The 25,527-nt window shown below is 64.8% G+C and overlaps 1 protein-coding gene across 1 annotated transcript in view; it reads right to left on the reverse strand.

Annotated features, from left to right (window-relative positions):
- Positions 1–25,527, reverse strand: part of TNS3 (tensin 3) — a 123,826-nt gene that overhangs the window by 41,908 nt on the left and 56,391 nt on the right. The window contains exons 4-15 of the mRNA XM_036247244.1: positions 24,229–24,281; positions 22,481–22,652; positions 21,513–21,563; positions 19,368–19,490; positions 15,707–15,771; positions 13,515–13,598; positions 12,151–12,263; positions 11,595–11,655; positions 11,110–11,185; positions 3,184–3,313; positions 2,931–2,996; positions 2,081–2,185 (exon numbers count right to left, since the gene is read on the reverse strand). Of these exons, the coding sequence (XP_036103137.1) occupies positions 2,081–2,185; positions 2,931–2,996; positions 3,184–3,313; positions 11,110–11,185; positions 11,595–11,655; positions 12,151–12,263; positions 13,515–13,598; positions 15,707–15,771; positions 19,368–19,490; positions 21,513–21,563; positions 22,481–22,630 (1,024 nt within the window). The 5' untranslated portion in view covers positions 22,631–22,652; positions 24,229–24,281. The remainder of the gene's footprint in view (positions 1–2,080; positions 2,186–2,930; positions 2,997–3,183; positions 3,314–11,109; positions 11,186–11,594; positions 11,656–12,150; positions 12,264–13,514; positions 13,599–15,706; positions 15,772–19,367; positions 19,491–21,512; positions 21,564–22,480; positions 22,653–24,228; positions 24,282–25,527) is intronic.

Here is a 25,527-nt window from a genome sequence, read left to right on the forward strand (position 1 = left end):
AGGCAACGTGCAGCCTGTCTGTCTTCTCCCCTGGAGGTCTGGAGCCGGCACCAGCAGGTCGGCTTTTACTTGGTGGCGGTCAAGTTCCACCTCCGGGCCACGGAAGACGCCCGGCGCGTGCTGAGTTAGGGCCCAGGGCGGGGAAACCCAACCGCTGGGACCCGCCTGCACCAGGGCTGAGAGCACCCCCTTCAGTCTGCAAGAGCAGACCGGCCACTGCCCCGTCACAGCTGGAGGGGAGGGGCCTCCCCTCTACGGACCACCAAGTCCCCGAGGGCCGACGCGCCCGGCACCTCTGGACGGACAGACTCCCCCGCGCCCCCAGGCAGAGTTCCAGACATTCCTGAGGGCCTCTCCTCCCTGAGGGCACACGCCTGCTGAGCCCCACTCAGAGCTGCCAGGCAGGGCCGCCACGCCTGCCCAGGGGCCCCGAGAGCCACTGTCTTCGCGCCGGGTTGAGTTCTCTGCACACGTTTTCTAGAAACGAGCAGGCTCCGAGGTCTGCAGAAGCAGGTTAGAGGAAGAGAGGAGGGAGGCTTTCCAGTCTGAAGCAGATGCCTCCCCGGGAAGGTGCACCCACCGTGGGACCCAGCTTCGGGAGGGCCCGGTGCTCCCGTGGTCCCGGGCGCGGCTCGGAGTGTGGGGGTTCAGAGCGGGCTGTGCCTGGCGTGTCCTGGACGTGGCGACTGTCCGGCAGCCCCCCCGGGATCGCAGCTGCACCTCTCCCACACCCCGACTCGCCTGACTGTCCAGGGCACTGGCCCGGCCCCTTTCGGACACGCCCAACTCAAACATTTGCGCCCCAGAGAAGAGGCAGGAACAGTCTTCTGACCTGAGAACCAAAGGTCTCCCTGAGGACCTCACGTCCCTGCTCTGGCCGGTGGGAACGGCAGGTCTGATGTCACTCAGCTCCCACCTCCCTGCACCCCCCCAGCACCATCTCCTGCCCTGGGGGAGCTCTGTCTGCAACCTCAGACAGGCCGGCTGTCACAGGGCCCTGTGGCTTTGCAGAAGACACACACGCACACACACACGCACATACACGTGCATGCGCGCGCGCACACACACACAGGTACACGCACACACACAGGCATGTCCCTGCTTACCTTCCCTCCACACCACCCAGCAGCTCCTCAGTCTAGGGCTGGGGGACCCGGTTTTCCGAAAAGAAAGCTTCAGCCCAGAGGAGCAGCATCCAGGGCGGGGCCTCCCTCCCCACGGGCCAGCCTCCCTCCCCACGGGCCAGCCTCCCTCCCAGCCTCCCTCCCCACGGGCCAGCCTCCCTCCCCAGGGAGCGCAGAGGTGGAGGATCCTGTTGGCTGAGCAGGGGACTTTGATTCCGCCAAAAGGCCGGGAGTGTAAACATGAGGGTGGGGTTTGCAGCAATCAGGTTTGGTGAAATTTGAACTCTGGAGGCCGAGGGGGCGGAGAAAAGGCAGGGCCAGCCTGCTCGGGCTAGACCACAGCGTCCACTGCCTCTCAGAGCTCAGCCAGGACTCTCGGCCGCCGCCTCCTCCTGGGCCCCCGCGCCCCTGGCAGAGGTCGTCATCGGGGTGGACGGCACGAGGCCTCCCTGGCATAGCTGCCCCCTCCTCCCTTGCCCCTAACTCCGGGCGACATTCCCTCTGAGGGGCCCTGGGTCATCTCTGCTCTGCACCTCCAAAGACAGGAGTGCGGGGTCCAGGCACCCCGGGGCGACGGGGAAGACCCCCGACCTTGGTTAGGACGAGGGAGGGCAGGTACTGTGCACCCCCGGTTTGGGTGAGAAGTGATGTAGCCACAAACCACGGACAGCAGAGTGACCAGCTGCTGCCCACAGGCCGCCTCGTATGCAACAGGAAGGGACGGAGGAGGGGAGCTCGTCCCCGGGGACGCCGGGCAGGGGGCTCCCAGGTGACAACTTTACCGACTGGCCACTGCCCACGACCGCTGCTGGAGCCTGACCCGCCGTCCCCAAGCCTGACCTCAGAAGCACCCCTAACCTCACAAGGTGCTGCTTCCGCAGACAGTGGTTCCCAGCGTCCAGCAGTGGGGACAGCTCCGACCCGACGTGTGACCAACGCAAGGTCACCAGACCCACCTTCGCCGTCACCATTCAGGTTCTCGTAGGAGTCCCAGCGGATCAGCGGGTCGGCTGTGTCGAAGTCCACGCTCACCCCGTGGTCATTGCGCAGATGCTCGTAGCCTGCGTGGAACACGGGGACCGGGCGTCAGTCCAGCTGGGCCAGCGGCACACACTGTGCCCGATGCTGGGGCCGGGCTGAGCGCTGGGAGCCAAGCACCTGGTCCAGCCCCAGCCCCGGCCTGGCTGCCCCAAGCGAGCAGCCATGACACTGCTGAGCACGCAGGAGAGGTGGACACTGGCCCTCCGCCCACCGCGTGGGGCTCTGGGCTCTGGCCTCTCTGCACCTCCGGGTCACCCCTGCCTCCGGGCAGATGGACAGAGAGGCTGGTGTGGGCCGTGCCCTGCCTTGGTCACTTCAGGGGACTCGGAGCCCACGGGCCTGGCATCCAGCTCACACCTCCGTCTGGGGGACAGGAGGAGGGTGACCGGGTCACACAGCGAGCGGACACTGAATTAAAACGCTCGTGCAGGGATCCCGGGGGCAGGAACCAACTACAAGCCCTGAGGCTAAGACGGCCGATGCCTCTCTGTATTTTTAGAAGAAAGGAGAATCTATTTTAAACATAAATACGTGCAGACTGCAGAACTTCTGATCTTTAGAAGCACCTGGCTGTTCGTTAGGGAGAACAGAACACCAGGCGGAGCCTCCCCGAGAAGGAGACAGAATTCGGGGACCGCGCCCCGTCCTCCCCACTACCTAACGGTCCGGCCCCAAAGGGATAACATGAAAACTCCCCAACGTGGGCAGCGGTGGGAGAGACCCCGGCACACCGGTCACCACCCGCCGGCGCCGGCCTGGACGCACCTTGGACCCTCTCGGGGGTGGACGAGAACACCAGCTCCACCTTCCCGTTGGCAGGAAACCGGTCATCTGAAACAGAGGGCGACGTCAGCCAGCCCGCGCGCGCCCAGCGCAGCCGCACGGCACATCGTGTCTCAGGACGCGTTCTGGGCTGGAGCCGCCGCGAGTCGTTCCTGACGTGGCCGTGACTCCCGCGAGGGGCAGGAGGGCAGAGGACCCGGCCTGTGGGCACCCGCGGCGCAGGGGCGGGCCGCACCTTCACAGGCGCCGTCCAGTTCCTCCTTCCCGAACACCAGGCGGCAGCTCTGCACGGCCCCCGTGTGGAACTGCAGGCGGAAGACGACCTCGCGGGTGGCCGAGCGGCATCTCTCGTGGTAACACTTCACCTGTGAGGACGAGAGCAGCTGCAGGGTGGGGGGCACGCACGGTCCGAGCTGGGGCTGGGGCGCACATCCCAGCGGGCCCGGCACCCCCAGAGCAACCACAGTGCCCCACGCAGCCCTTCGAGCTCGGACGGCCCGGCCAACCCGCAGACCCACCGGAACGGTCTCCCTGAAGACACCTGCCGGGTGAAACCCTAAGTTTTAACAACTGATTAGGAGGACGTTTTCCCGCCACCTGAAGTCTCCTGCAACTTAAAACCTTTCTGTTTCCACAGAAGACACAGGTGGTCGTTACGGGTTACAACGTCCTGAATGCTTCTGGGTGCAGACTGAGACGGGGCGAGGGAGAGAGACACGGGGGTGGGGGGACGGAGAGGAAGACAGGAGATGGGGGCGCAGAGGGGAGGCCAGCCAAGCGTCTGCACTTCCCGGAGACACCAGCCTGGAGTCATCAGATGTGACCTGAACTCGGCTCTTTCTGGGGTCCCCAGGGGTCCATGGTGGGTGCTCCCTCCCTGGTAGGGACTGGGGGGCTGTCGGAGGTAGTGACCTTCCGGGAAGAGGCTCTCCCTGGAGGAAGATGGACTTTGCAAACGTTCTGCGGTCTCAGAGGTGAGAGACGCAGCCGTCCAGTCCCAGCCAGCAGTGCAGGGAGGCGGCTGGGAAGGTCCTGAGCGCCACCCAGAGGAGCATCACCCAGGGGGACTGCTAGGGCCCCGGGAGCCGCAGACCCAGGGTCGTCCACCGCTGTGCTGTCCGCCAGGACACAGCCTGACAGATAAGGGGGACACGTAATCAGCCTCCAGGGGTGTTTCCTGGGGGCAGCCGTGTTGAGGGGTCACCCAGGGAGGCAGAGCCAAGTCCAGCCTCGGCCCTGGTGCAGGGCGTCTGCAGCCAACGAGCAGGATTCTGGAGGTGACAACTCCGAGTGCTCGCCTCCTGCCTCGGCCGGGGTCTCGGCTCTGCCGGGGGGTCCCCCCAAGGGCCGTCCGGTGGGCCCTTCCTGACCGCGCTGCACCCCTCAGCCCTCCGAGCGCCCACACACCGACCGCTCAGCGAGGCCCCCACCCCCACACAGAGGAGACCCCACAGGGGTCCCCACGTGCTCCATCTCCACAGGGCGAAGGTCCCAGCCTCCTCGTCTGCCTCTCCCCACCGGCGCTGGGACCACCTGACCACCTCACCATGACCGTCATCGTCTCACACGGGCACAGAAATCCAGGCACGAGGGAGACCCACTGGCCAGCAGGAGCCCTCGGGCCCACACAGGGCAGCTCTGTCCACCCCCAGCACAGACCCGTCCACTTCAGTACAAGACGCCAAGTCCTGCTCCTGACACCAGAGAACAGCCACGTTCTGTTTGACAAGGGCACCCCCAGTCCCCCCTAAGGTGTAAGGTAACATCCCCTTTCATGAAGATCAGTAACAGTCCCTCCAGGCCTTTGATGTTGCCGCTCTATCAGATGCAGAACATCTGCATTTGCAACGATTCACAGCCTTGGGGTCTCGGGGTCTCAGCTCCGATGCCCCAGGGGCCACAGGGATGGTGCGCTTGGGGCTGGGTGTGGCTCTGTGACCTGGGCCTGGTTACACGGTGTAAATCAACACACGCGACCTCTGCGCCCATGTCTGAAGGTGAGGGCGGCTGTGGGGGGCTGATCTCGTGGGGGGCTGATCTCGTGGTCGTCCGACATGCACGTGGTCGTCTCGGCCTCGCTCTGACAGCCACAGGGCGCTGCCCCTGTCCCTGGGTGAACTCTGAGCTGCCAGTGACTGCAACCCGAGCCCCCCTGCACCTCAGTTTCCCCACAAACAGGCAGGGACGGCGGGAGCCTCCCAGGGAGGGAATTCTGAGGGCGGACACCATCTGGTGCTGGAGATGCTGGTGCCCTAAGGGCCCCGCCTAGTCCCCAGGCTGCCCGAAGGTATTTCTACTTCTCTTCTGCATCAGCAACAGAACAGCACCGGGGCCACGGGGTCAAGGTTCGAGGACCAGCCGGAGCACCTGCCCAGGGTCAAGGTTAGGCCCATCCTGCTCCCTCCCCAGGCCAGGCCCCCGAGGTGTGCCGCCCGCGGGTCATCTCAGCTTCCTTGTGGGCAACCCAGACTGCAAAACACGGGGACCCTCAGCACGCCCCCAACCAGAAGACAGCGTGCGCTGCTCCGACCGCCCCTGGCTGGTGGCTGGTGGCCGTCTCGACGGGCCTCCGGAACGTGTCTTCAGAGGACGCTCCCCCCACACTCTGCGGCTGTTCAGAGCTGGTCCTCACCCAGGCCCACCGAGCCCAACTTCACCGAGTTTGAGACGACTCGGGGGTCCTGGCTGACAGTCATGTCCCCTGAAGAGCCAGCGGGACAGGCTGTCCGTGAAGACACACCTGCGTGTACTGACTGAGACCACAGGAGGGCCGAGCCCCAGCCGGGTCTGGGACACTCGGGGGGCCAGGGGAGGAAGCCACACGGCACAGAAAGGCACAAAGTAGCTCCTGCGGTGACCCCTGGAGCAAAGTGTGGCAGAAGATAAGGCCTCCCCGCCCCCATCTTGCTCAAGGCCCTGGGGAAACAATACACAATGGTGCTACTTGTCTGCTGGAGGAGGAGGCCGGGGGCTCAGGAACCCCGAGCCCTGCGGAGCAGCTGTGCCGGCCACAGGCGGGCAGGGCAGAGGCACAGCCGAGGCAGGCAGGACGGGACGTGTTTTCGGGCGAGCGGGCTCTGGACAGTGGCCAGGCTCCGACGGGCATGCCCCACGCATTCCTCACCGGGTTACATAACGCCCGGCGTGTTTACTGAACACCTGAGGCCCTGCCCTTCCCGAGGGTGGACTGGAGGCTGACCCCGAGTGTGGGCCCGCGTGCAGGGGGCGTGGGCGGGGCCGGGCCGCAGCAACACGCAGGGCAGGCCGACGTCCCTTCGCCTCAGTGACAGGGCCTCTGCTGGCGGGAGCTGAAGGAGCGGGGAGCTCAGCTTCACCCTCCGCACCTCTCCCCGCCCCTCCCGTGGACGGCCGCTCCTCCCGTAACCTCGGGCCGCGGATCCGCTCAGGACAGAGCCAGACAGCTGCCCACAAGCAGACACTCACCAAACTCGCGGAGGGACAGTCAGAGAGGACAAGCTGCCGAGGAGCAGGAGGGTGACCAGGGACGGCGGGCAGCCTGGGAGCCCCTCCCCCCTCCCCCTCCCCGGCCAGGCGCCTGGGCCCAGCCCTGCAGCTGGCGGGAGCTGAGCCTTCCCTGCAGAACGGGATCCTTTCCAAGACAGTCGCTGCCAAATTCTCGGTGAAAAATGAAAGGCTGCATAGTTGAACCTTCACACAGAAACGGCCCCGAACCTCATTCCACACCCGCCGCTGGAGGACGCAACGCCCTCTGGTCGGCAGAGGTGCGCCAGGCAACCTGCCAACCTGGGGCCCCAGCAGTGGTGTGGCCGGGGGGTCACCGGGGCGGAGGGGCTGGAGGGGAGCCTGGCTCAGTGACTAGGCAACTGCACCAGGCGCCCCGGGGGGACACGCCCACACTCTCCAGGAAGACCCACCAACATCAAAGAACATTCCCAGCATTTTTCTTGCCTCTGCGGGTCCCTCAGGCCCTTCTCGGGACCCACAGCCCTGGAGCTTGGGGCTGCAGCACCAGCTGGACCCAGGCTGACCAGGAGGCCCCTGGGCACCTGCCTCCTGGGACTCTCTGGAACCATCCCCCCATCCCAGTAACCTGCACCCATCTGCCTGCCGCACCCGGGTGCCCCGAGGCCCGCAGACCTCCCCCTGCACACCCTGGACTGCTGGAATCTGAGCCCCTGGGGGCGGGGTCTGTGGGGACCCAGCCGCCTGGCGAGCACACGCCGTGCAAATGCGGGGTGACCACGGAGACCTGGTCGCACTGAATCTTCCCGAATGGGCTTATTGGATGAACACAGGGGTTACAGGCTGAACAGTCTCCCCAAAGTTCAGATGTCGGGGTGCTGATCCCCGTGTCCGAAGGGTGTGGCTGTGTTTAGAATCTGTCTTTGCAGAGGTCCTTATGGTGATGAGGTTACCGGGGGGGCGCTGATCCAGTGTGACTGGCGTCCTCACAAGAGGAGACGAGGACACAGACAGACAGCGGGGCGAGCCCGCGATGTCACGGAGCAGCCCGCGGGCGGTGGCCGGGGAGGGAGGCCTCCAGGGGAACCGCCCTGTGACTCCAGGGCTAAGACGCGGGCTCCAGGGCGAGGGAAGGAAAGTCTGCCATGAGCCCCGTGAGTGGGTTTGCCACCACACGAGGGAAGCGGCTCGAGGAGCCGCCCTTTCTCAGAGACGGACGACTGACCTCTTCTCACCGTTTCTGGGCACAGACCTCGAGAAACCTCGCCCCCGTCCCCGCTCCGGTTCACAGAGCTGGGACCACCCTCAGCACGGCCTGTGCCGCAGAACACGGAGCTTCGTCTTGGGCCCCAGGAGGATGGGGAAGTGCTCAGGTGACACCTTGGCAAAAGCAGGGCCACCTGTGCACCCTCAACACCTGCAGACCCCACTCTCTCGGTGGCCAGGGAGGGGGGACACGGGCCCGAGGCCCTGGAAGCAGCCAGAGGGCTGCTCCCCAGGAAACTGTGCCCAGGGTGTGTGTGCCCGGGGTGTGTGTGCCCGGGGCGTGTGTGTGCCCGGGGTGTGTGTGTGCCCGGGGTATGAGTGTGCCCGGGGCGTGTGTGTGCCCGGGGCGTGTGTGTGCCCGGGGCGTGTGTGTGCCCGGGATGTGTGTGTGCCCGGGATGTGTGTGTGCCCGGGGCGTGTGTGTGCCCGGGATGTGTGTGTGCCCGGGATGTGTGTGTGCCCGGGGTGTGTGTGTGCCCGGGATGTGTGTGTGCCCGGGGCGTGTGTGTGCCCGGGATGTGTGTGTGCCCTGGATGTGTGTGTGCCCGGGGCGTGTGTGTGCCCGGGATGTGTGTGTGCCCGGGGCGTGTGTGTGCCCGGGGCGTGTGTGTGCCCGGTATGTGTGTGTGCCCGGTATGTGTGTGTGCCCGGGGTATGTGTGTGTGCCCGGGGCGTGTGTGTGCCCGGGGCGTGTGTGTGCCCGGGGCGTGTGTGTGTCCGGGGTATGAGTGTGTGTCCGGGGTGTGTGTGTGCCCGGGGCGTGTGTGTGCCCGGGGTATGAGTGTGTGCTCGGGGTGTGTGTGTGCCCGGGATGTGTGTGTGCCCGGGGCGTGTGTGTGCCCGGGATGTGTGTGTGCCCTGGATGTGTGTGTGCCCGGGGTATGAATGTGCCCGGGGTGTGAATGTGCCCGGGGCGTGTGTGTGCCCGGGGTATGAGTGTGCCCGGGGCGTGTGTGTGCCCGGGGTATGAGTGTGCCCGGGGTGTGTGTGTGCCCGGGGTATGAGTGTGCCCGGGGCATGTGTGTGCCCGGGGTGTGTGAGTGTGCCCGGGGGGTGTGTGCCCGGGTATGGTTGTGCCCGGGTCGTGTGTGTGTGCCCGGGGTTGTGTGTGCCTGGCTGTGTGACGACGGGATGTATGTGCCCAGGATGTGTGTGTGCCTGGGGTTTGTGTGTGTCTGGGGTGTGTGTGTGCCTGGGGTGTGTGTGTGTCTGGGGTATGAGTGTGCCCGGGGTGTGTGTGTGTCTGGGGTATGTGTGTGCCCGGGGTGTGTGTGTGCCCGGGGTGTGTGTGTGCCCGGGGTATGTGTGTGTCTGGGGTATGAGTGTGCCCGGGGTGTGTGTGCCCGGGGTGTGGGTGTGTGTGCCCAGGAGTGTGTGTGCCCGGGGTATGTGTGTACCCGGGGTGTGTGTGCCCGTGGCGTGTGTGTGCCCGGGGCGTTTGTGTGCCCGGGGCGTTTGTGTGCCCGGGCGTGTGTGTGTCCCGGGCGTGTTTGTGCCCGGGTGTGTGTGGTGCAGGGTTTGTGTGTGCCCTGGGGCGTGTTTGTGCCCGGTATGTGTGTGTGCCCAGGTTATGTGTGTGTGCCCGGGGTGTGTGTGTGCCCGGGATGTGTGTGTGCCCGGGGCGTGTGTGTGCCCGGGGTGTGTGTGTGCCCAGGGCGTGTGTGTGCCCGGGGCGTGTGTGTGCCCGGGGTATGAGTGTGTGCCCTGGATGTGTGTGTGCCCGGGGCGTGTGTGTGCCCGGTATGTGTGTGTGCCCGGTATGTGTGTGTGCCCGGGGTATGAGTGTGTGCCCGGGGCGTGTGTGTGCCCGGGGCGTGTGTGTGCTTCCGTGGCGTGTTGTGTCCGGGTATGAGTGGTGTTCCGGGGTGTGTGTGCCCTGGGTGTGTGTGTGCCCGGGGTATGAGTTGTGTGCTCGGGCGTGTGTGTGTGCCCGGATCTTGATGGTGTTCCCGGGGCGTGTGTGTGCCCGGGATGTGTGTGTGCCCTGGATGTGTGTGTGCCCGGGGTATGAATGTGCCCGGGGTGTGAATGTGCCCGGGGCGTGTGTGTGCCCGGGGTATGAGTGTGCCCGGGGCGTGTGTGTGCCCGGGGTGTGTGAGTGTGCCCGGGGTGTGTGTGTGCCCGGGGTATGAGTGTGCCCGGGGCATGTGTGTGCCCGGGGTGTGTGAGTGTGCCCGGGGGGTGTGTGTGCCCGGGGTATGAGTGTGCCCGGGGTGTGTGTGTGCCCGGGGCGTGTGTGTGCCTGGCGTGTGTGAGCCCGGGATGTATGTGCCCAGGATGTGTGTGTGCCTGGGGTATGAGTGTGCCCAGGGTTTGTGTGTGTCTGGGGTGTGTGTGTGCCTGGGGTGTGTGTGTGTCTGGGGTATGAGTGTGCCCGGGGTGTGTGTGTGCCCGGGGTATGTGTGTGCCCAGGGTATGTGTGTGTCTGGGGTATGAGTGTGCCCGGGGTGTGTGTGCCCGGGGTGTGTGTGTGCCCAGGGAATGTGTACCCAGGGAATGTGTGCCCAGGATGTGTGTGTGCCCGGGGTGTATGCGCGTGTGTGCCCAGGATGTGTGTGTGTGTGTGCCCGGGGTGTGTGTGTGTGTGTGCCCAGGGTGTGTGTGTGCCCAGGCATCTGTGTCTTCCTGAACCGCACCGACCTGATTCTGAGAATTCAGGTGGGGAGGGTGGGGGTTCACCAGCCACTAATAAAGAGTTCAAAACGCAAATGTTTAGGAAAAGTTAATGAGAATTCTCCACACTCTGGATGAACTGTCTGCAATAGAACAACAGCCGCCCTGGGACCGGGTCCCTTCCTGTCACAGCGTGTGCTCGGCCACGGAGACACCTGGGAACTTTCCTGAACACTCGTCTCCCAGAATCAAACGTTCGAAGTGTTCTGTGGTCAAGAGACGCAAACAGCAAAAACGGCCCAACCACTCTCATCCGAGAGACAGCACCAGAGACCAGTGTCCTGACCGTCAACCAGAGCGATGACGGGCTGTTCTCCCACCGGGGCTGCCGACAGCACACCTGTTCCGTGTGCACCTTCCCTGGGGCCCATGAAGGCTGCACCTCGGGGTCAGGAGGGGGACGTGACCCCTGGGGTGCAACGGCTGAGGGTGCGGAGGGGCCGAGAAGGTGACCCTGGCGCAGGGCTGAGGGTGCGGAGGGGCCGGGAAGGTGACCCCGGTGCAGGGCTGAGGGTGCGGAGGGGCCGGGAAGGTGACCCTGGCGCAGGGCTGAGGGGGCGGAGGGGCCGGGAAGGTGACCCTGGCGCAGGGCTGAGGGTGCCGCTGAGGCTGTGACGCCCTGTCCCTCTCATCAAAGCACCTTCACTCAGACAATCGACGTAAGGTGAAGGCTACCCCTCACCCTCCACGCGGGTGTCTGGGGGGCGAGGGGGCCATGCTGTTGTTCGAGGCGCCATCCGCTCTGAGTGGCGATGGCGCGGGAGAGGTGAGCACTCACCATGATGTCCCCCTTCAGCAGCTGGGCCGGCTCGATGGCGATGTGGACCCGGCCCTGGCTCTCTGGGCCGACGTGGCTGCGGGGTGGACAGAAGACGGGCCGTTAGGTCCTCGCGGGACTTCATGGGAAGAACACGTTTCGAGAGCAAGCTACCCGACAACCGCAAACTCAGAAGCTACACAAACTGCCCCAGGGGCCCAGATCCAGCCCGAGAATCTCCATGGAAACGAGTCAGAAGGAGCAAAAAGCTGCCGGGCTGGGTGCTGACGGCGTGGCCAAGGACCGAAGGCACTCGGCCACGCACAGGGCACGCAGTGTGGCGGCCGGCCCGGGGGATGGCAGTGGAGCTGGGCCGGGAAGTGGGCACCAGCCACCCACGGAGCACTGGCCACGGGCATTCTCTGCCTAACTCCTCCCCCTCCCCAGGGAGCGCGGGCCGGGCTGCGCCTTTTCCCGGGACGAGTCCCTGAGGCTGATGCACTTACTAGATCCCCGACGTGTAGACAGGCTGCATGGCCTGGTACAGCTTCAGGAAGGGCCGGCACCCTGCGGGGAGGGGGAGAGGTCGAGTCGTCCGTGAGCCCGGAACCACGCAAGGGTGACAGAGATAAAGGTGTGTGAGACAGCCCGGCCGGCGTGGCTCGGGCTGAGCGTCGACCCTGCACCAAGAGGCCGCTGGTTTGATTCCCGGTCAGGGCCCAGGCCCAGGTTGTGGGCCTGATCCCCAGTGGGGGGCATGCAGGAGGCAGCCCATCGATGTTCTCTCTCATGGATGTTTCTCTCTCTCTCCCTCTCCCTTCCTCTCTCTCTCAAATCAATCAAGGGAAACAAAAATGTGTGTGAGACGAGCCCACGGGCTGCCAGCGGGGTGGGAACACATCATCAGAGTCGGACACTGGGGTCTCCTCACTGAGGAGGCTGTCCCTCCTCTGATAAGCAAGCGGCCCGGCCGCACACAGCGGCTTTGTCCGGTCAGTGACCGGAGGGCCTGGGCCACTCGCTGCGGCGACAGGAAATCTCAGCACCGCGTGGGACGCTCACCTCCACCCACGTCGAAGTTGGGGGTGCCGTGCAGGATGACGAAATGCAAGAACAGGGGTGAGGCGTTCATCTTCACCGTCCCCGACAGCAGCCCGCTGAGGAACTGGACGTACCTGCGAAGTGCGGCCGGGTGAGCGCCCGCGGGTCCCGCCCTCGCTGCCCAAGCCGAGCGGGGCCGGGACGGAGAGGGGCCCGGCACACAGCCCCGAGCGTCCACGGTCAGGCACGCCTGCGTGCGCGTGGCCGTCAGAGGGACACTGGCCCACGGGTCCTGCAGCAGCCGGCGGCGGCAGGGCCCGGACATGGGTGCGCCCCCAGCACGCTCTGAGGCTGCCTGGCCTCAGACAGTGACAAAAGGAGACCCCACTGTATCGGCCACCCTGGGGGTGTCCCAGCCAGTGAAGCAGGGCGGGTGGGGTGTTCAGTGAATCCCGGCTGCACCCAGGCCACCCCCCAGACTGCACCGCAGCCCCACTTGTGTACTGAAAACCCCCGGCTGACACCTGCCGTGCCCCGGCCGCTGCGCCTGGGTGCAGAGCACACGGCCAGGAGCCTTTGGGGTGGACGTTGCGAAGTTTGAAAACCCCGCTTCCAGCCCATCCTTTTAGGACTGTCAGGAAGAACAGGCTTCCGCTGGGGCTCCCTTCCCAGTGCGCCCACCGTGTCGGCGGTGAACAACTCTGCTCCCCCGAATGTACAGGAGGAGGCTCCCGAGGTCGCAGGAGCCTGACGGGAGCCCGGAGACCGGATGGCCGGCTGCAGCCAGGGCCTGGCCGCCAGGGGGCTCCACACGCCGCCCTTCATTCCCGTGTGCAGACCTGGGGGCACCCAGGTGACCTGTCTGTCAGCGGCTTCTAATCACCTAATGACACCCCTGCAAGTTCCTGGTTCTCGGCTCGGGGTTGTGAGCAAAGAAAGAAGAATTGAAAACATTGGGGTCCTGGGCTGTCCCTCTCTCGCTGGGCTGCCCTGGCCACCTCCGCTGTCCGGCTTGCCGATGCCCAGCGGAGTGTGCGCCCTGTGGGCACCTGACCATCTGCTCAGGCGGTCGGCACTGGCCACTCCAGGGCACAGCCCGCTGCCCTCCAGGCCCTGGGGTGCTCCTGGTGGACGGCCGATTGCAGCCGAGCCCCAGCCACCTCGACGTCATTACCACCACGGTCCTGGGAGGGGCAGAGCCACCTTCCGGGAAGGGGCGTCTCTCCCGACAGGAGGTCACCCAGCCTGGCTGCAGTGGGGGCCACAGGGGGAGGGGCCCACAATGCACCAACCAGCCCCTCCCTCCTGTCCTTGGCCGCCGCCTGCACATTTTACAGGTCAAACCTCGCCCGCCTCCCCCTCTGGCCTGCCCGGGACATACGCACCGTTTCTGGGAAGGCTGCATCAGAGCCGAGACCTTGTCATCGTGATACCTCTTCATCGCAAACCTGTCGAGGGCCTGGTCGGCGCTGGGGAAGCGGAGAGAGAGCGTTACGACCCGGGGAGGCCGAGGGAGGCGGGGACAGTCCTGCCGCTACGCGGGCCCGGCGCCCACAAAGAGCCCCGCTGCTCGGCTGTGGCACCCGCTGCGCCACATGCTGGCTCCAACAGAGGGCTCTGGGCAGCACCGGTGGGCACACCGAGTGTCAGCATCGGGGGACCGGACACGCCCAGAGGCCAGCTGGTGGGCACCCACCAAGTCCAGAGGACTCTGGGAACCACAGGGACGGCCGAGTGCCGCCAGGGGGCGCCATGTCTGTGGACGGGCCCACGGGCACAGAGCTCCCAGTGGAGAGCGAACACAGGCCTTCGGGGAGCACGACCACGTGTGTGGCCGTCACCTGACTTCCAACAGCCCGTCTGACTGACACTGGCCCGCAAGCCCACAGGGCACTCAGCAGGGTCCTGGGAACCCCTCACAGACACGGGACAGACAGCCTGTGGAACAGGAGGGTCTTGGGGTCACACAGCCCAAAGCTTCCTGGAACACGGGGTCCCCGTGCGGGCCCCTCCTCGAGCTGCACCAGACACGCGGCAGACATGGTGGAGGGCGCCGTCCAGGCCGGAAAACGTCGCGGTCGGGAGGACAGAACAGGCTCAGCCCCGTGACGTGGGCCCAGCTGCCGCAGGCGTCCACGCGAGGGGCCGGGGCGCTGGGCTCGAGCACGCGGGAGCAGGTGCTTCCAGCCGAACAGCTCGGTCTCCCGCCGCAGGCCTCTGTCCGGGTCCCGCCTGCTTCCGGGAAGACGCCGACAGAGGTCATGTTCGCGGTGCGCTGTTATCAGCACGACTCTTAGCTCTATCTTCCCACGCTTATCTTCACGGCGCCCGGACGAGTCTTCTTCCTCCTTCGCGCCTTGAACTTTCTGTTTCGATCTTGGAGCCGAGTCTGTGCCCAAGGCCCGAAGGACATCTGCTGCCTGGGATGGCTTCTGGGGGCAACATCCGAGGGCACGGTCGTACAACAGTCGGACGGACGGCTGCGTCGGCGGAGGGTCGGCAGAAGCTACTGGAATTCCTGGACAGGCCCCCGGCAAACGCTGGGACCGACGGTCTCCTCGGGGGACAGAGAGCGGGGCAGCCGCCGACGAGGTGGGGCACACGGGGAGAGTGGCCTCTGAGAGCACCCTCCCCAACGCTCCCTGCGTCCACGCGGTCCATCCTAGGGCCCTCGTGAAGGGCACAGTGGCCTGTCACAAAGCCCAGTGAGCACAGCCAGCACCCACTTCACGGGTGGCCGTGGCGGTGGTGGCCGTGGCGGTGGTGGCCGTGGCGGTGCGTGGGACGGCGCAGCCGGGCCCGGAGACACTGCCTCAACGGCTCGGAAGCAGCCCTGGTGCGCGTGTTGGTGACAAGCGACAGCTGTGTCTCCAGGTTCCCAGACCCACCAGGCCGGCCCTGGCGCGCGGCCGAGGGTCCAGACACAGCCACGTTGTTGCAGCACCGACGAGCAACACGGGCCGTGGCCAGAACCGCCAGGAGCCTGGTCTGCGTCCAAGCGCCTCTGCTTCGCCAGGGGCTCGCGGGCCCGGGCGCCCGGCACACAGAGCCCATTATCCCCGAGCAGGGTCTGCCTTTCGCTGGGCTGGGTTTCCTCCCTGGCCGGCGCCAGAGCCCAAGCTGTTTCCAGAGAAAACAGTCGGACGTCGGGGTTCACCCGCGTGCTGGAAAGGAGGGGCTCTGCCGGCCCGTGAACAGGCTGGTGTTTCCGGGGGCCGAGCAGCACAGAGGCCCATCGAGACGCAGCCCAGCGGCCGCACCGCAGACCCGGCCCTTCTCATCTGGGCTGCGGGGGGTCTCTGGGCTCTGCACGCTGGCCCGGAACAGGGGGCCTGCACAGCCTAGCGTGGCCCCTGCCCCGTGCAGCGTACACGGTTCCCATGGAGACAGCACTGCTCGGTGCTGCCCCCTGCAGTCCTGAGGGTGGTGGGGCGCCGTGACCCCGAGGTCGCATCACGGGGCGCACACACTGGGATGGTGTCTGTCTCAGGGGAGCAGCTTCTCAGCCCCGGGACTCGAGGGCACCGGTCAGCCCGGCCTCCCGACCCCCGCCCGGCCAGCGCAGACGCCCTCCTACCTGGCCGAGACGTTGGTGAAGTGCATGTAGGACGAGATCACCACCCCGATGCGCCCCTTCTCGCCCTGCAGGACACAAGAGAGGAGCCAGTGTTCTCCTGCTGCCACGGCAGAGACGGAGTCTAGGACAGGACCACGCTCGCTCTCTGCAAGGTGGCAGGGAGCCAGCCTGGAGGGCACTGCGTTGCAGGCCAGCAGCACCCAGAGCAGGGGCACGCACACTGGGTGCCCGCGGCAGAAGCAGGTGCTCCCGGGGCATCTGTGGGCACCCCCGGGGGAGGACCTGCAGGGCAGCTGGTCGGGTCACCAGCTCCCAGGGGCGGTGCGGAGAAGCTGCTCAATCACGGTGACAGAGACCAGAGGCCTCCCGGGCTGAGGTCCCCAGGGCTGCAGGTACAGCCAACAGGTCACCAACAGAGGGCGGCACATCCCAGCGAGCTGCCCACATCTCGGGGCCCCTGGCACGGTCAGCCCCGCCGGCCACACACGGCACCGCTGTCCAAACCGCATCACCAGCCGTGGCCACACACCTGCACACCCCAGACACGGCAGCCCGGCCGGGACCTCTGGTCGAGACACCCCGAGAAGGGTGGCCCCGCGCCAGGCCGCCCTTCCTGGCCCCACGGGCTGCCACCGCCCAGCACAGCGGCAGGCAGACCGCAGCCGACCCTCCCTCCAGCCTGTGAGGTGCAGCTGCTCCTAGTGTTCAGCAGCTGAAGGAAAATCAGAACAGCCCACGACACGAGAACTCCTGGGCTCCAACGCAGTGACTGGGTCCCGGTCACACCTGTCCGCTCGGGGCATCAGGGCCGTGTGCACACAGCCACAGCCGTTTAAGGACTCAGAGCTCACGGATGGGGACACGACGGCCTTGAGTGACAGGTCAAAGGAGACACACTCAGACACGCGCAGAACACTGCAGCCGAGGCACACACGCACCGTCCCTCAAGGCCCTCCCTGTGCGCGGCCACGGCACACGCAGGGGCACGGGGAGCCCTGCCGTGGGGCCATGACCTCTCTGACCACAGGGTGGAAGACCAGAAACAGTCGGAAACCTGGAACAGTCCGTGTGCTTCCCGAACAGACCCTCTAACCCTGTGTGGATGGGGCACGTGGCCGCCGCCCTGCTGTCCAGCCATCTGTCTGCTCCTCCGACATGGACGCTTTGGGACAGACAACGTCCTCTATGCTCCAACAGCTCCGTCTGCCCTTCACATCAGAAACGCCAACTGTGCACGTCCATGGGGAGCCCCCGCCAACCATGCGGGGTGAGGCCTGCCCCAGAGACACAGGCTGTTCTCCACCAGGAACACGGGGTCCCAGGTGGCCCTGGGTCTGCCCCCCAGGCCTCGACGGGCAGCCCGTTAGTCACGCCTGCCTGGAAGCAAGCGGGCACTCGGCCAGCGCAGGGGTCGGGCAGAGGTCGGCGTCTCGCCCCACAGCAACGACAAACCTCTATCGTGGTCCCAGCCGTGGTCCCAGCCCCGGCTCCAGCAGGCCCCGCCCACAGCGCGGGCTCCGGAAGGCCTCGCACGGGTGTCCGCGCCGCAGGGTGCTGAGATGCCAAGGTCGTGCACCAGAAGCTTCGACGGCCCCCGTGACCCGCGAACAGGCCCTGTCCCGGCCGCAGGCGTCCAGTAGAACCCCCGTGACCGGGAGACCTCTACGCTGTAAGTTCACCCTGTGACCCAGGGGCGGTGACTAATGCAACTCAGTTCACAGAAAAGTGCAGCAAAGGCCTAAACGGCCCAAGTGATGCGGGGTCTCTGCGAGGCCCCACCACAGAGCCTCCCGGAGACTCGGCAGCAGGTCTGGGGGCGGGGCCTCCTTCCCCACCAGTCGGCCTCCGAGAGCCCGTGGTGGACCTCGGGCAACGTGACCGCCAGCATCGGTCTCGCCTCAACGTCATCGGGCCCAGAGCCGGTTGCAGCTTTTGTCGAAAAAGAGTCTCTCTCTCTAAGTCTGCACCAAAACACGAGTTCGGGGAGAAGCTCCTAACATAGCACAGCCCTTACAAAGCCCAGTGAACTAAACGGTTCTGCGAGAGGCAGGACGAGAGGACCTGGCGGTGGGCAGGGGCATGTGGGGGGTCAGGGGTGACAGCCTCGCCCCTCAGAGAAGCCAGGAGGAAGGTCTCAGACAGCTGATGGATGTTCCTTTAAAGGAAGTCCCACAAAAATACAGGATCCGTGGACAATGTGAGTGTGAAAAGGTCTGAACAGAGACTTTCCAAGGTGGGAAGGTCAGATGGTGGAGTTGTTTTTGTTTGTTTTAATCTTTTTTTCTTTATTGATTTTTTGAGAGAGAGGGAGGGAGAGATAGAAACATGGATGAGAGAGAACATCGACTGGCCGCCTCCTGCGTGCTCCCCACTGGGGATTGGGCCCAGAACCTGGGCATGTGCCCTGACCGGGAATCGAACCAGCGACCCCTTGGTGCAGGGTGGACACTCGAGCACTGAGCCCCACTGGTGGGCAGATCGCCGAGTTGTATGGCGGCTCTAGGAATGCGGTGTGTCCTGTACAAAGTTGGTGCAGACGATTTGGCCGAGAAGCCACAGAAGGGAGAGGGAAGGTCCCGGGGCTCAGGGGAGGACGCGGAGCAGGTCAAGGACACTCAGGACAGAGGGCCACCTTCCCTCGGCCAGCCCTCGGCCACCCCAGGAGGGTGGACACGTCCCATGTCCATCGGGTGGGCGGTTTCTACAACAGCATCCTGACCACGGTGTCAACAACCACCACTCACAGGCTCCAAGTCCAGGCCTCATACCCCAAGAGCCCTTCTCTTTTTTAAAGAGGGGTTTCCGCCCGGGCCCGTTGGCTCAGCGGTTAGAGCATCGGCCTGCGGTCCAGAGACCGGGGTTCTGTTCCCGCTATGGGCACGTACCTCGGTTGCGGTTTGTCCCCGGTCCTGGTTGGGTCGTGTGGGTGGCAACCAGTTGATGTCTCCCTTTCACATCGATGTTTCTCTCTTTCTGTTTACCCCTCTGTCTGAAGATAAATGTAAAAATATCCTTGAGTGACAAAGTAAGTAAGTAAATAATAAAAAGAGGTTTTCCTTGGAAAACAGAAATGCACAAAAAAGAAAGGGTCCATGTTCCCTGTCCCCTCCATTCGTTTCAAAACACATGGCAACACCTCCAGAGACCTCAGTCCTACAAACCTGAGGCCTGGGACTCGAGGGTGCCCTCACCCTGCCGTGGATGACCACCACGTTCTGTGGATGACCACACACTCACCCTGCCGTGGATGACCCTGCCGTGGATGACCACCACGTGCCGTGGATGACCACACACTCACCCTGCAGTGGATGACCACACACTCACCCTGCAGTGGATGACCACCACATGCCGTGGATGACCACACACTCACCCTGCCGTGGATGACCACCACGTGCCGTGGATGAACACGCACTCACCCTGCCGTGGATGACCACCACGTGCCGTGGATGACCACACACTCACCCTGCCGTGGATGACCACCACGAACCGTGGATGAACACGCACTCACCCTGCCGTGGTGATGACTCACCACGTGACGGGCTGACCACGCACCATCCACCCCTGCCGTGGATGACCACCACGTACCAGTGGAATGACTACAGCACTCACCCTGCACGTTGGAGACACACACTCACCCTGCAGTGGATGACCACACACTCACCCTGCAGTGGATGACCACCACGTGCTGCGGGTCACTGTTCAGCCAGGACTCCTGTGCCTTGCAGATGGTGCACACCTTGTCCAGCGGTGGGGCATGCAGCTCGGGCCAGCCCACGTCCAGGATCTGGAAAGACAGGGTTTCCTCAGTCTCCACGCCGGGGCCCTCAGAGGCCACCGCAGGAAAGCTGTTTCATGACAGATTTCGCCTGAGGGTAAGGAACCAGCTACGTGGGTCAGGAAAGAAAAAACTAAAGAGTCGGTTGCCCTGGGAGACATCTGTTCTGAGGTCTCATCTGCTCCCCCGAGCTGGCTGCGGCCTCTAGGAAGGGCTCTGGGAGGGCACGCTGGCGAGCACCGAGACCCGGGCCTGGGCCCAGCTGCTGCCCAAATTCCTCCATTCCAGCCAGAGTCATGTTTTGGGAAATTGCAGTGAGTCTCCCCCCAGAACCAGAGCACAGATAAGGACTCGGGCAAAGGCCCAGGGCATCTGCTGAGACACAGGCACCCCTCCCAGCCTTGGTCACAGACAGAGTCATCTCCACGAGCTCAGGACAGCAGGTGTCCGGCTGCAATCAACACCCGAGCTCTCGGCACCCTGAGCTACCGGCACCCGAGCTCCCGGCACCCTGAGTCACTCCTCTGTCTAAGGGGGGGGGGGGACAGAGCTCTTCTTATAAAAGCAGCAGAAACATGTAAAATACTGGAAACTTCCAGAAAATGGCCAAGAAGCAGGAACATTCCCACAACCCGTCAGCTCTCAGGCTGCGACAGGTCCCTGAGGCCTCGGGCTCGTGCAGAGCAGAACTGCTCCTATGTCGAGCCCGGGTCCTGCCAGGCCGCCCGCAAACAGACAGCTCAGCATGACTGTCTGTCCTTCTGTGGCCACAGGTGTTCCGACCTGCACACAGGGCCCGGCAGCCACCTTCAACGTGTCCCCTACGTCTCTGCTATTAGAACGACAGCCCTGGCCCATGCGGCTCGGCAGTTGGAGCATCAGCCCGCAGACCAGAGAGCTGCAGGTTCGATTCCAGTCAAGGGCTTGCACCTCGGTTTCGGTTCGTCCCAGCCCTGGTCGGGCGGTGCGGGAGGCAGCCAGTCGATGTGTCTCTCTCACGTGGATGTTTCTCTCGCCCTCTCTCTCTCTCTCCTTCCCACGCACAGTCTGAAAAATCGATGGGAAAATACCCTCAGGTAAGGATTAAAGAATAATACAAAAATAGACAGTGGGTGGAGGGAGCGTGCTGTACGGAGGGGCAGAAGGAGCCCTGAGGGGACACGTCCCGCGCTCTGGCGGGTCCTCGACGCCGAGACGGCCGAGAACCACACACGCATGAGCGCACAGGGCTGTGGGCATGCCCATGGAGACGCCAGCCGACTTCCTGCTCCGTGTCTCTGTTAGTTATGCAGATGAAGCCGCTGGGAGCCAGGACCCGAGGCACAGGGTTACTTTCACAATTTTCTGTGTGCCTGTGACTATTTCAAAAAACAATTTTATTTTTTTCATCCTCACCCAAGGACTTCATTTTTGCATTTATCTTCAGATAAGGCAGGAAGGAGAGAGGGAGGAAGAGAGAGAGAAACATCGATGTGAGAGAGACACATCAAGTGGCTGTCACCCACACGACCCAGCCAGGGCCGGGGACAAACTGTAACCGAGGTCCGTGCCCTTAGCGGGAACCGAACCCGGGTCTCTCTGGACCGTGGGCCAACGCTCTAACCGCTGAACCAAACCGGCCAGGGCTCAAAGGAACATGATTTTAATTTTAAAAAAGCACCCCCATGGCCTGCCTGTCTGTCTCAGTGGTTAGAGCGTCTCAGGTGTAATTCTGGTCAAGGGCACATACCTGGGTTGCAGGTTCGACCCCCGGCCCTGGTCGGGTTGTGTGGGAGGCAACCAATCGGTGTGTCTCTGTCATATGGGTGTTTTTTTCTCTCTCTCTCCCCCCCCTCCCTCCCTCCCTCTATTCCACTCTACCTGAAGATAAATGGAAAAATATCCCTAAGTGAGGATTAACCAAAAAAAAAATAAAAGTAGCCCACAGACACGAGCAGTTCCTGCTACCCTGTCAAACCCCGTCGGGAAAGGCCGGGCGTCCGGGCCCGAGACGCTTCACAGACTCTGAACACACGGGGCGAAGGGCCGTACCTTGGGGTTCAGCTTCGTGAGGTCGCATCTCTTCCCCGAGAGGTTCAGCACCTGCAACGGCGGACAAGAGCCCGTCAGACAGGCCTCCAGGGTGAGAGGACACAGGCCCGCCCTGTGCGTCACAGCAGACTGCACAGGAGGGGAGCATTTAGGGGTATCGTTGTCACCGAAGAAAAGTAAAATCAAACAAATACAAAAGAATGGCCCACAACCCTGTGGGACTGTCCTCGCCCCAAGAGGCGGGCTCCTGAGGAGGAAGGGGACTCGCAGGGGAGGGTCTCGCCTCGGGCTGGGGGCCCGGCCCACGAGCACCAGGCAGGTGTGCGGGACCAGCGAGGGTGATGAGGACCCGGCTGTACCCCTGGACAGAAGAAACCCGGTGGGGCAGCAGGGGGCCACTGAGGGGAGGGACCGTCTGCAGGGGACGGGGTGTCTCTGGGCCCAGGGAGGCCCCACCCAGAGTGAAGGTGAAACCTCCAACCCCAGACCCTGTTGTCCAGGCCCCAAGCCGCCCGTGGCGGAGGGGACTCAGAGCCGCTACGGCCTCTGTGAGAAAGGAAGATGCCCCAGGACACTGAGGACGGGGTATGATGGCCCCAGGGGCATCCACACAGCTCTCCCTGCCTGTAACAGGGGGCGGCGGTGGGTCCTCGGGGACCAGGAGCCAGGGGCGCCCCTCCGGTCCAGCACTAAACTGCTCCTAGTTGAGGGGTCACCTCCCCATCCCCACTCGGTGTCCCTCCCCATCCCCGCCCGGTGCCCCTCCCCGTCCCCGCCCGGTGCCCCTCCCCGTCCCCCCCCCCCCCCCCGCCTGGTGCCCCTCCCCGTCCTCGCCCGGTGCCCCTCCCCCCCTCCCCGTCCCCGCTCGGTGCCCCTCCCCATCCCGGTGCCCCTCCCCATCCCCGCTCAGTGCCCCTCCCTGTCCCTGCTTGGTGCCCCTCCCCGTCCCTGCGCTTGGCTCTGCTCACCAGGTAGTTGTCCCCGTGCTTGGACCTCAGCATGCGCGTCACCTCCTGCAGGCTGTGCAGGTAGGACTCCTCGGAGCAGCCCGCGGGGAAGGACACGGCAATGATGCGCTCGGTGACGTAGGTGAGGTCCAGCTCGCGGCTGTCCTCCATGGCGAGGCTCAGCGCTGCCGGCCTAGGAGAGAGAGGGCTGGTCAGCACCGGGCCACACCAGGAGACACAGCATGGGGACGTGGCTCACGGGCTCCCACGGCTCGGGAGACAGGGGCTTGGGGACCCCTGTCTGCATTCTGAGTGTGCTCTCATCACAGACACGCTCTCTCCGTGTCCCCCGCCGTCGTGGCCGGGACCACTGTGCAGGGCCCGGGGACACCAGATACCTGCAGAGGGAGGCCGCCCAGAAGGTGAGGGTCAGAGGGCCGGGTCCTCGCTGCCGGGTCAGCGCTAGGCCGCCGAGACAGCGAATCAGGCAGGGGCGCTAGAGCAGAGCCCAAGGCTGGGAGGGGCCTGCTAGTCTCTGTGTCTGCAGGTGGCAGCCTGGGGGGGGAGGGCGCCGGCCAGGGAGGAGGCCTGCTGGCTGGAGGGCTGGGAAGGACCTCAGTGGCAGCACCTGGGAGGGACACTGGCCCGAGGAGAAGGGACAGCTGGCGGCTGTCACCTGAGACAGGGCCCAGGTGTGGGAGGATGGACCCGGGGGAGGGAGCAGGGCAGGAACACCTCCGGCCAGGGGGAGGGCGCAGGGGAGGGCGCAGGGGAGGGCTGGCAGGTGGGGGCAGCAGGACAAGACCTCCCGGCACTGGGGCTGTGCTGGGGGCCCGAGTCGGGGTGCTGTCTCGGGTGAGGGGAAAGTCCAGGGCAGAGGTGGCGAGGTCGGCCTGATAGTGGCAGCCAGCAGTGAAACCTCAGGGGACACAGGACATCTGGGGACAGCGGTTCCCATCTGTCAACATCACGGTCACCAGCTGTGGGGCTGGTGGCCCCTGTTCGTGTATCTACAGCCCTGGTTACCCGTGTTTCCCTCTTCCTTCGGGGAGAATTCAGAGGCCTACAGAATGGTCTTAGCCCTCCGTGTGCACATTCCGACCCTGGGGCCCACCCCCCGCGCACCCCGTCCTGCACGCGGTGCTCGGAGAAACCCCAGATGTCGTCACGTTTCATTTGCAAACACTCAGCATTTGTTTCGGGACGATACAGACACTGTGGGAGCAGCTACAGCGCCACCGTCACACCTCAGAGAGGCGAGGCTGCTGTGATCTAACACCGTAAACGTATTGCTTGAAGTGCTCTGTTCTCGTCGGGATGCAAACCATTAGCAGGACGCTCTCCCTCCTTCGCCCACGACAGGCAGGCGCGAAGGAGTTTCCAGCCAGTGTCTGTGACCTGGTGTGGAATCAGCAGCCAGGGTCCCCGAGACTGTCCCCGCGTGATCGCGGGCTGTGCCCTCCCCGCAGCTCCTGTGAACACGGGCACAGACGCAGCCGCACGGGGCAGCGCCAGCCCGGGACACCCCGAAACCGCACCCGCTCCTCGCCACGCCTCTGCAGTCGCTCATCGAGAGACAGGCTCCCGGGACTGGGGCCTCTGGTGCTGGGAGGTCACATCAGACACAGACCTTACCTGCTGTACGTCACCTTTGAACATTTACTTAGAAAACCCAGAAAGAGAGGAAGACGCCTCAGAGTGGACGGGCCTCATCTGTGGGGCTGCACCATGACCCCAACCCCCGGCAGCACACGGTGATGGACACTCACCTGGACGGCCGGTCACAGCAGAGAGACTCGGACAGCGAGGCGCGCCCCGGGGCCTGGGAACAAAGACACAGTCACGCTGCAGCCCCGTCCTGCAGGTCCGCATGCCCACACCCCAGGGGGGAGGGGGAGGGGTGCTCCTCTGTTCAACCCTAAAGGGACAGCCCCGACCCGTGATGCCGGCTCCTCTCGTCACTGCGAGGACATCTGCTCTATCAGGGGATCAGCCCTGGCACACGGGTCAGAGTTCCGTGAGCCAACAGCAGGACCCCCGCAGGCCAGGTGCCCAGCACGCGAGTCTCTGTGGATGGGGGGGGGGGCTCCGTCATCATCAGCAGTTAATGTCATCATGCTGTGGGCAGTGACTTGAAGGAACCCGGTGGGAATTCCACACCCACTTGTCTTCTTGAAGCCTATGCCCAGGAAGGCGGGCGGGGGGCATGCCGCCCCCGTGTGCTGGGCCTGTGCACCAGGCCCAACTCTCTCAGGACCACCCCACGGGGGAACCGGGCCAGAGGGCTGCAGGCAGCGGCGGGAGACGCCCACAGCTGAGCGCCCGTCCTGGCCCTCGGCTCCTTCCTCTCCTGCCCTGGGCAGCACCCCCCCCCCCAGCACTGCGTCTCCAGGACTCTGCTCGCGGACCAGCCGGGCGGGCACACAGCCGACAGGATGCTGGGTCGGTGCCCAGCATGCTCAGAGCCTGCCTCAGTGGACCCGACAGCCGCCCTCACCTGGGTCCCTCCGAAGGGACAGGGAGGCTAATTCCAGGGATCGCCAGGCCCGGCGCTTCCCTGAACTCACAGCAACACAGCTCCTCAGCCAGCAGGGTCAGGATCTCAGCCCCAAACCGAGGCAGGACCTGGCCGCACCCCCACCGGCCCTCGGTCGTCCGCGTGGGCACCTGGCCAATGCTTCCTCTACTGTCTCCCCTGCCGAGATGTCTGGGCCCTGACGGGGACCCACCAGCGGTCGGAGCCCAACCCCACGACATGCTCTGCAGGAAGGACAGACCTGGCCCCGCGAGCCTCCAGCCCAGGGCCCAGCACTGGTCCTGCGAGGACGGGGGCCACCTTCCCTGCGGCCCCAGGCACTGTGCCCAGGCCTGGGCTGTGGCCAGGGCTCTGCAATGACTCAGCCGGTTGTCCCCAGACCCTCCCCAAACTGGAACGGCTCAGACGAGACCAACTCCAATGAGATCCGCCTAAGAGAACAGCCCCGATGAAAACAGACAGGTTTATTGTAAAGTATCGGTGAAACGTGAACGGACTCCACAGTCCGGAGGTCAGCTGGTCAGCGCCAACA

The sequence above is a fragment of the Molossus molossus genome, unplaced genomic scaffold, assembly GCF_014108415.1.
Source record: "Molossus molossus isolate mMolMol1 unplaced genomic scaffold, mMolMol1.p scaffold_m16_p_7, whole genome shotgun sequence".
Taxonomy (NCBI): domain Eukaryota; kingdom Metazoa; phylum Chordata; class Mammalia; order Chiroptera; family Molossidae; genus Molossus; species Molossus molossus.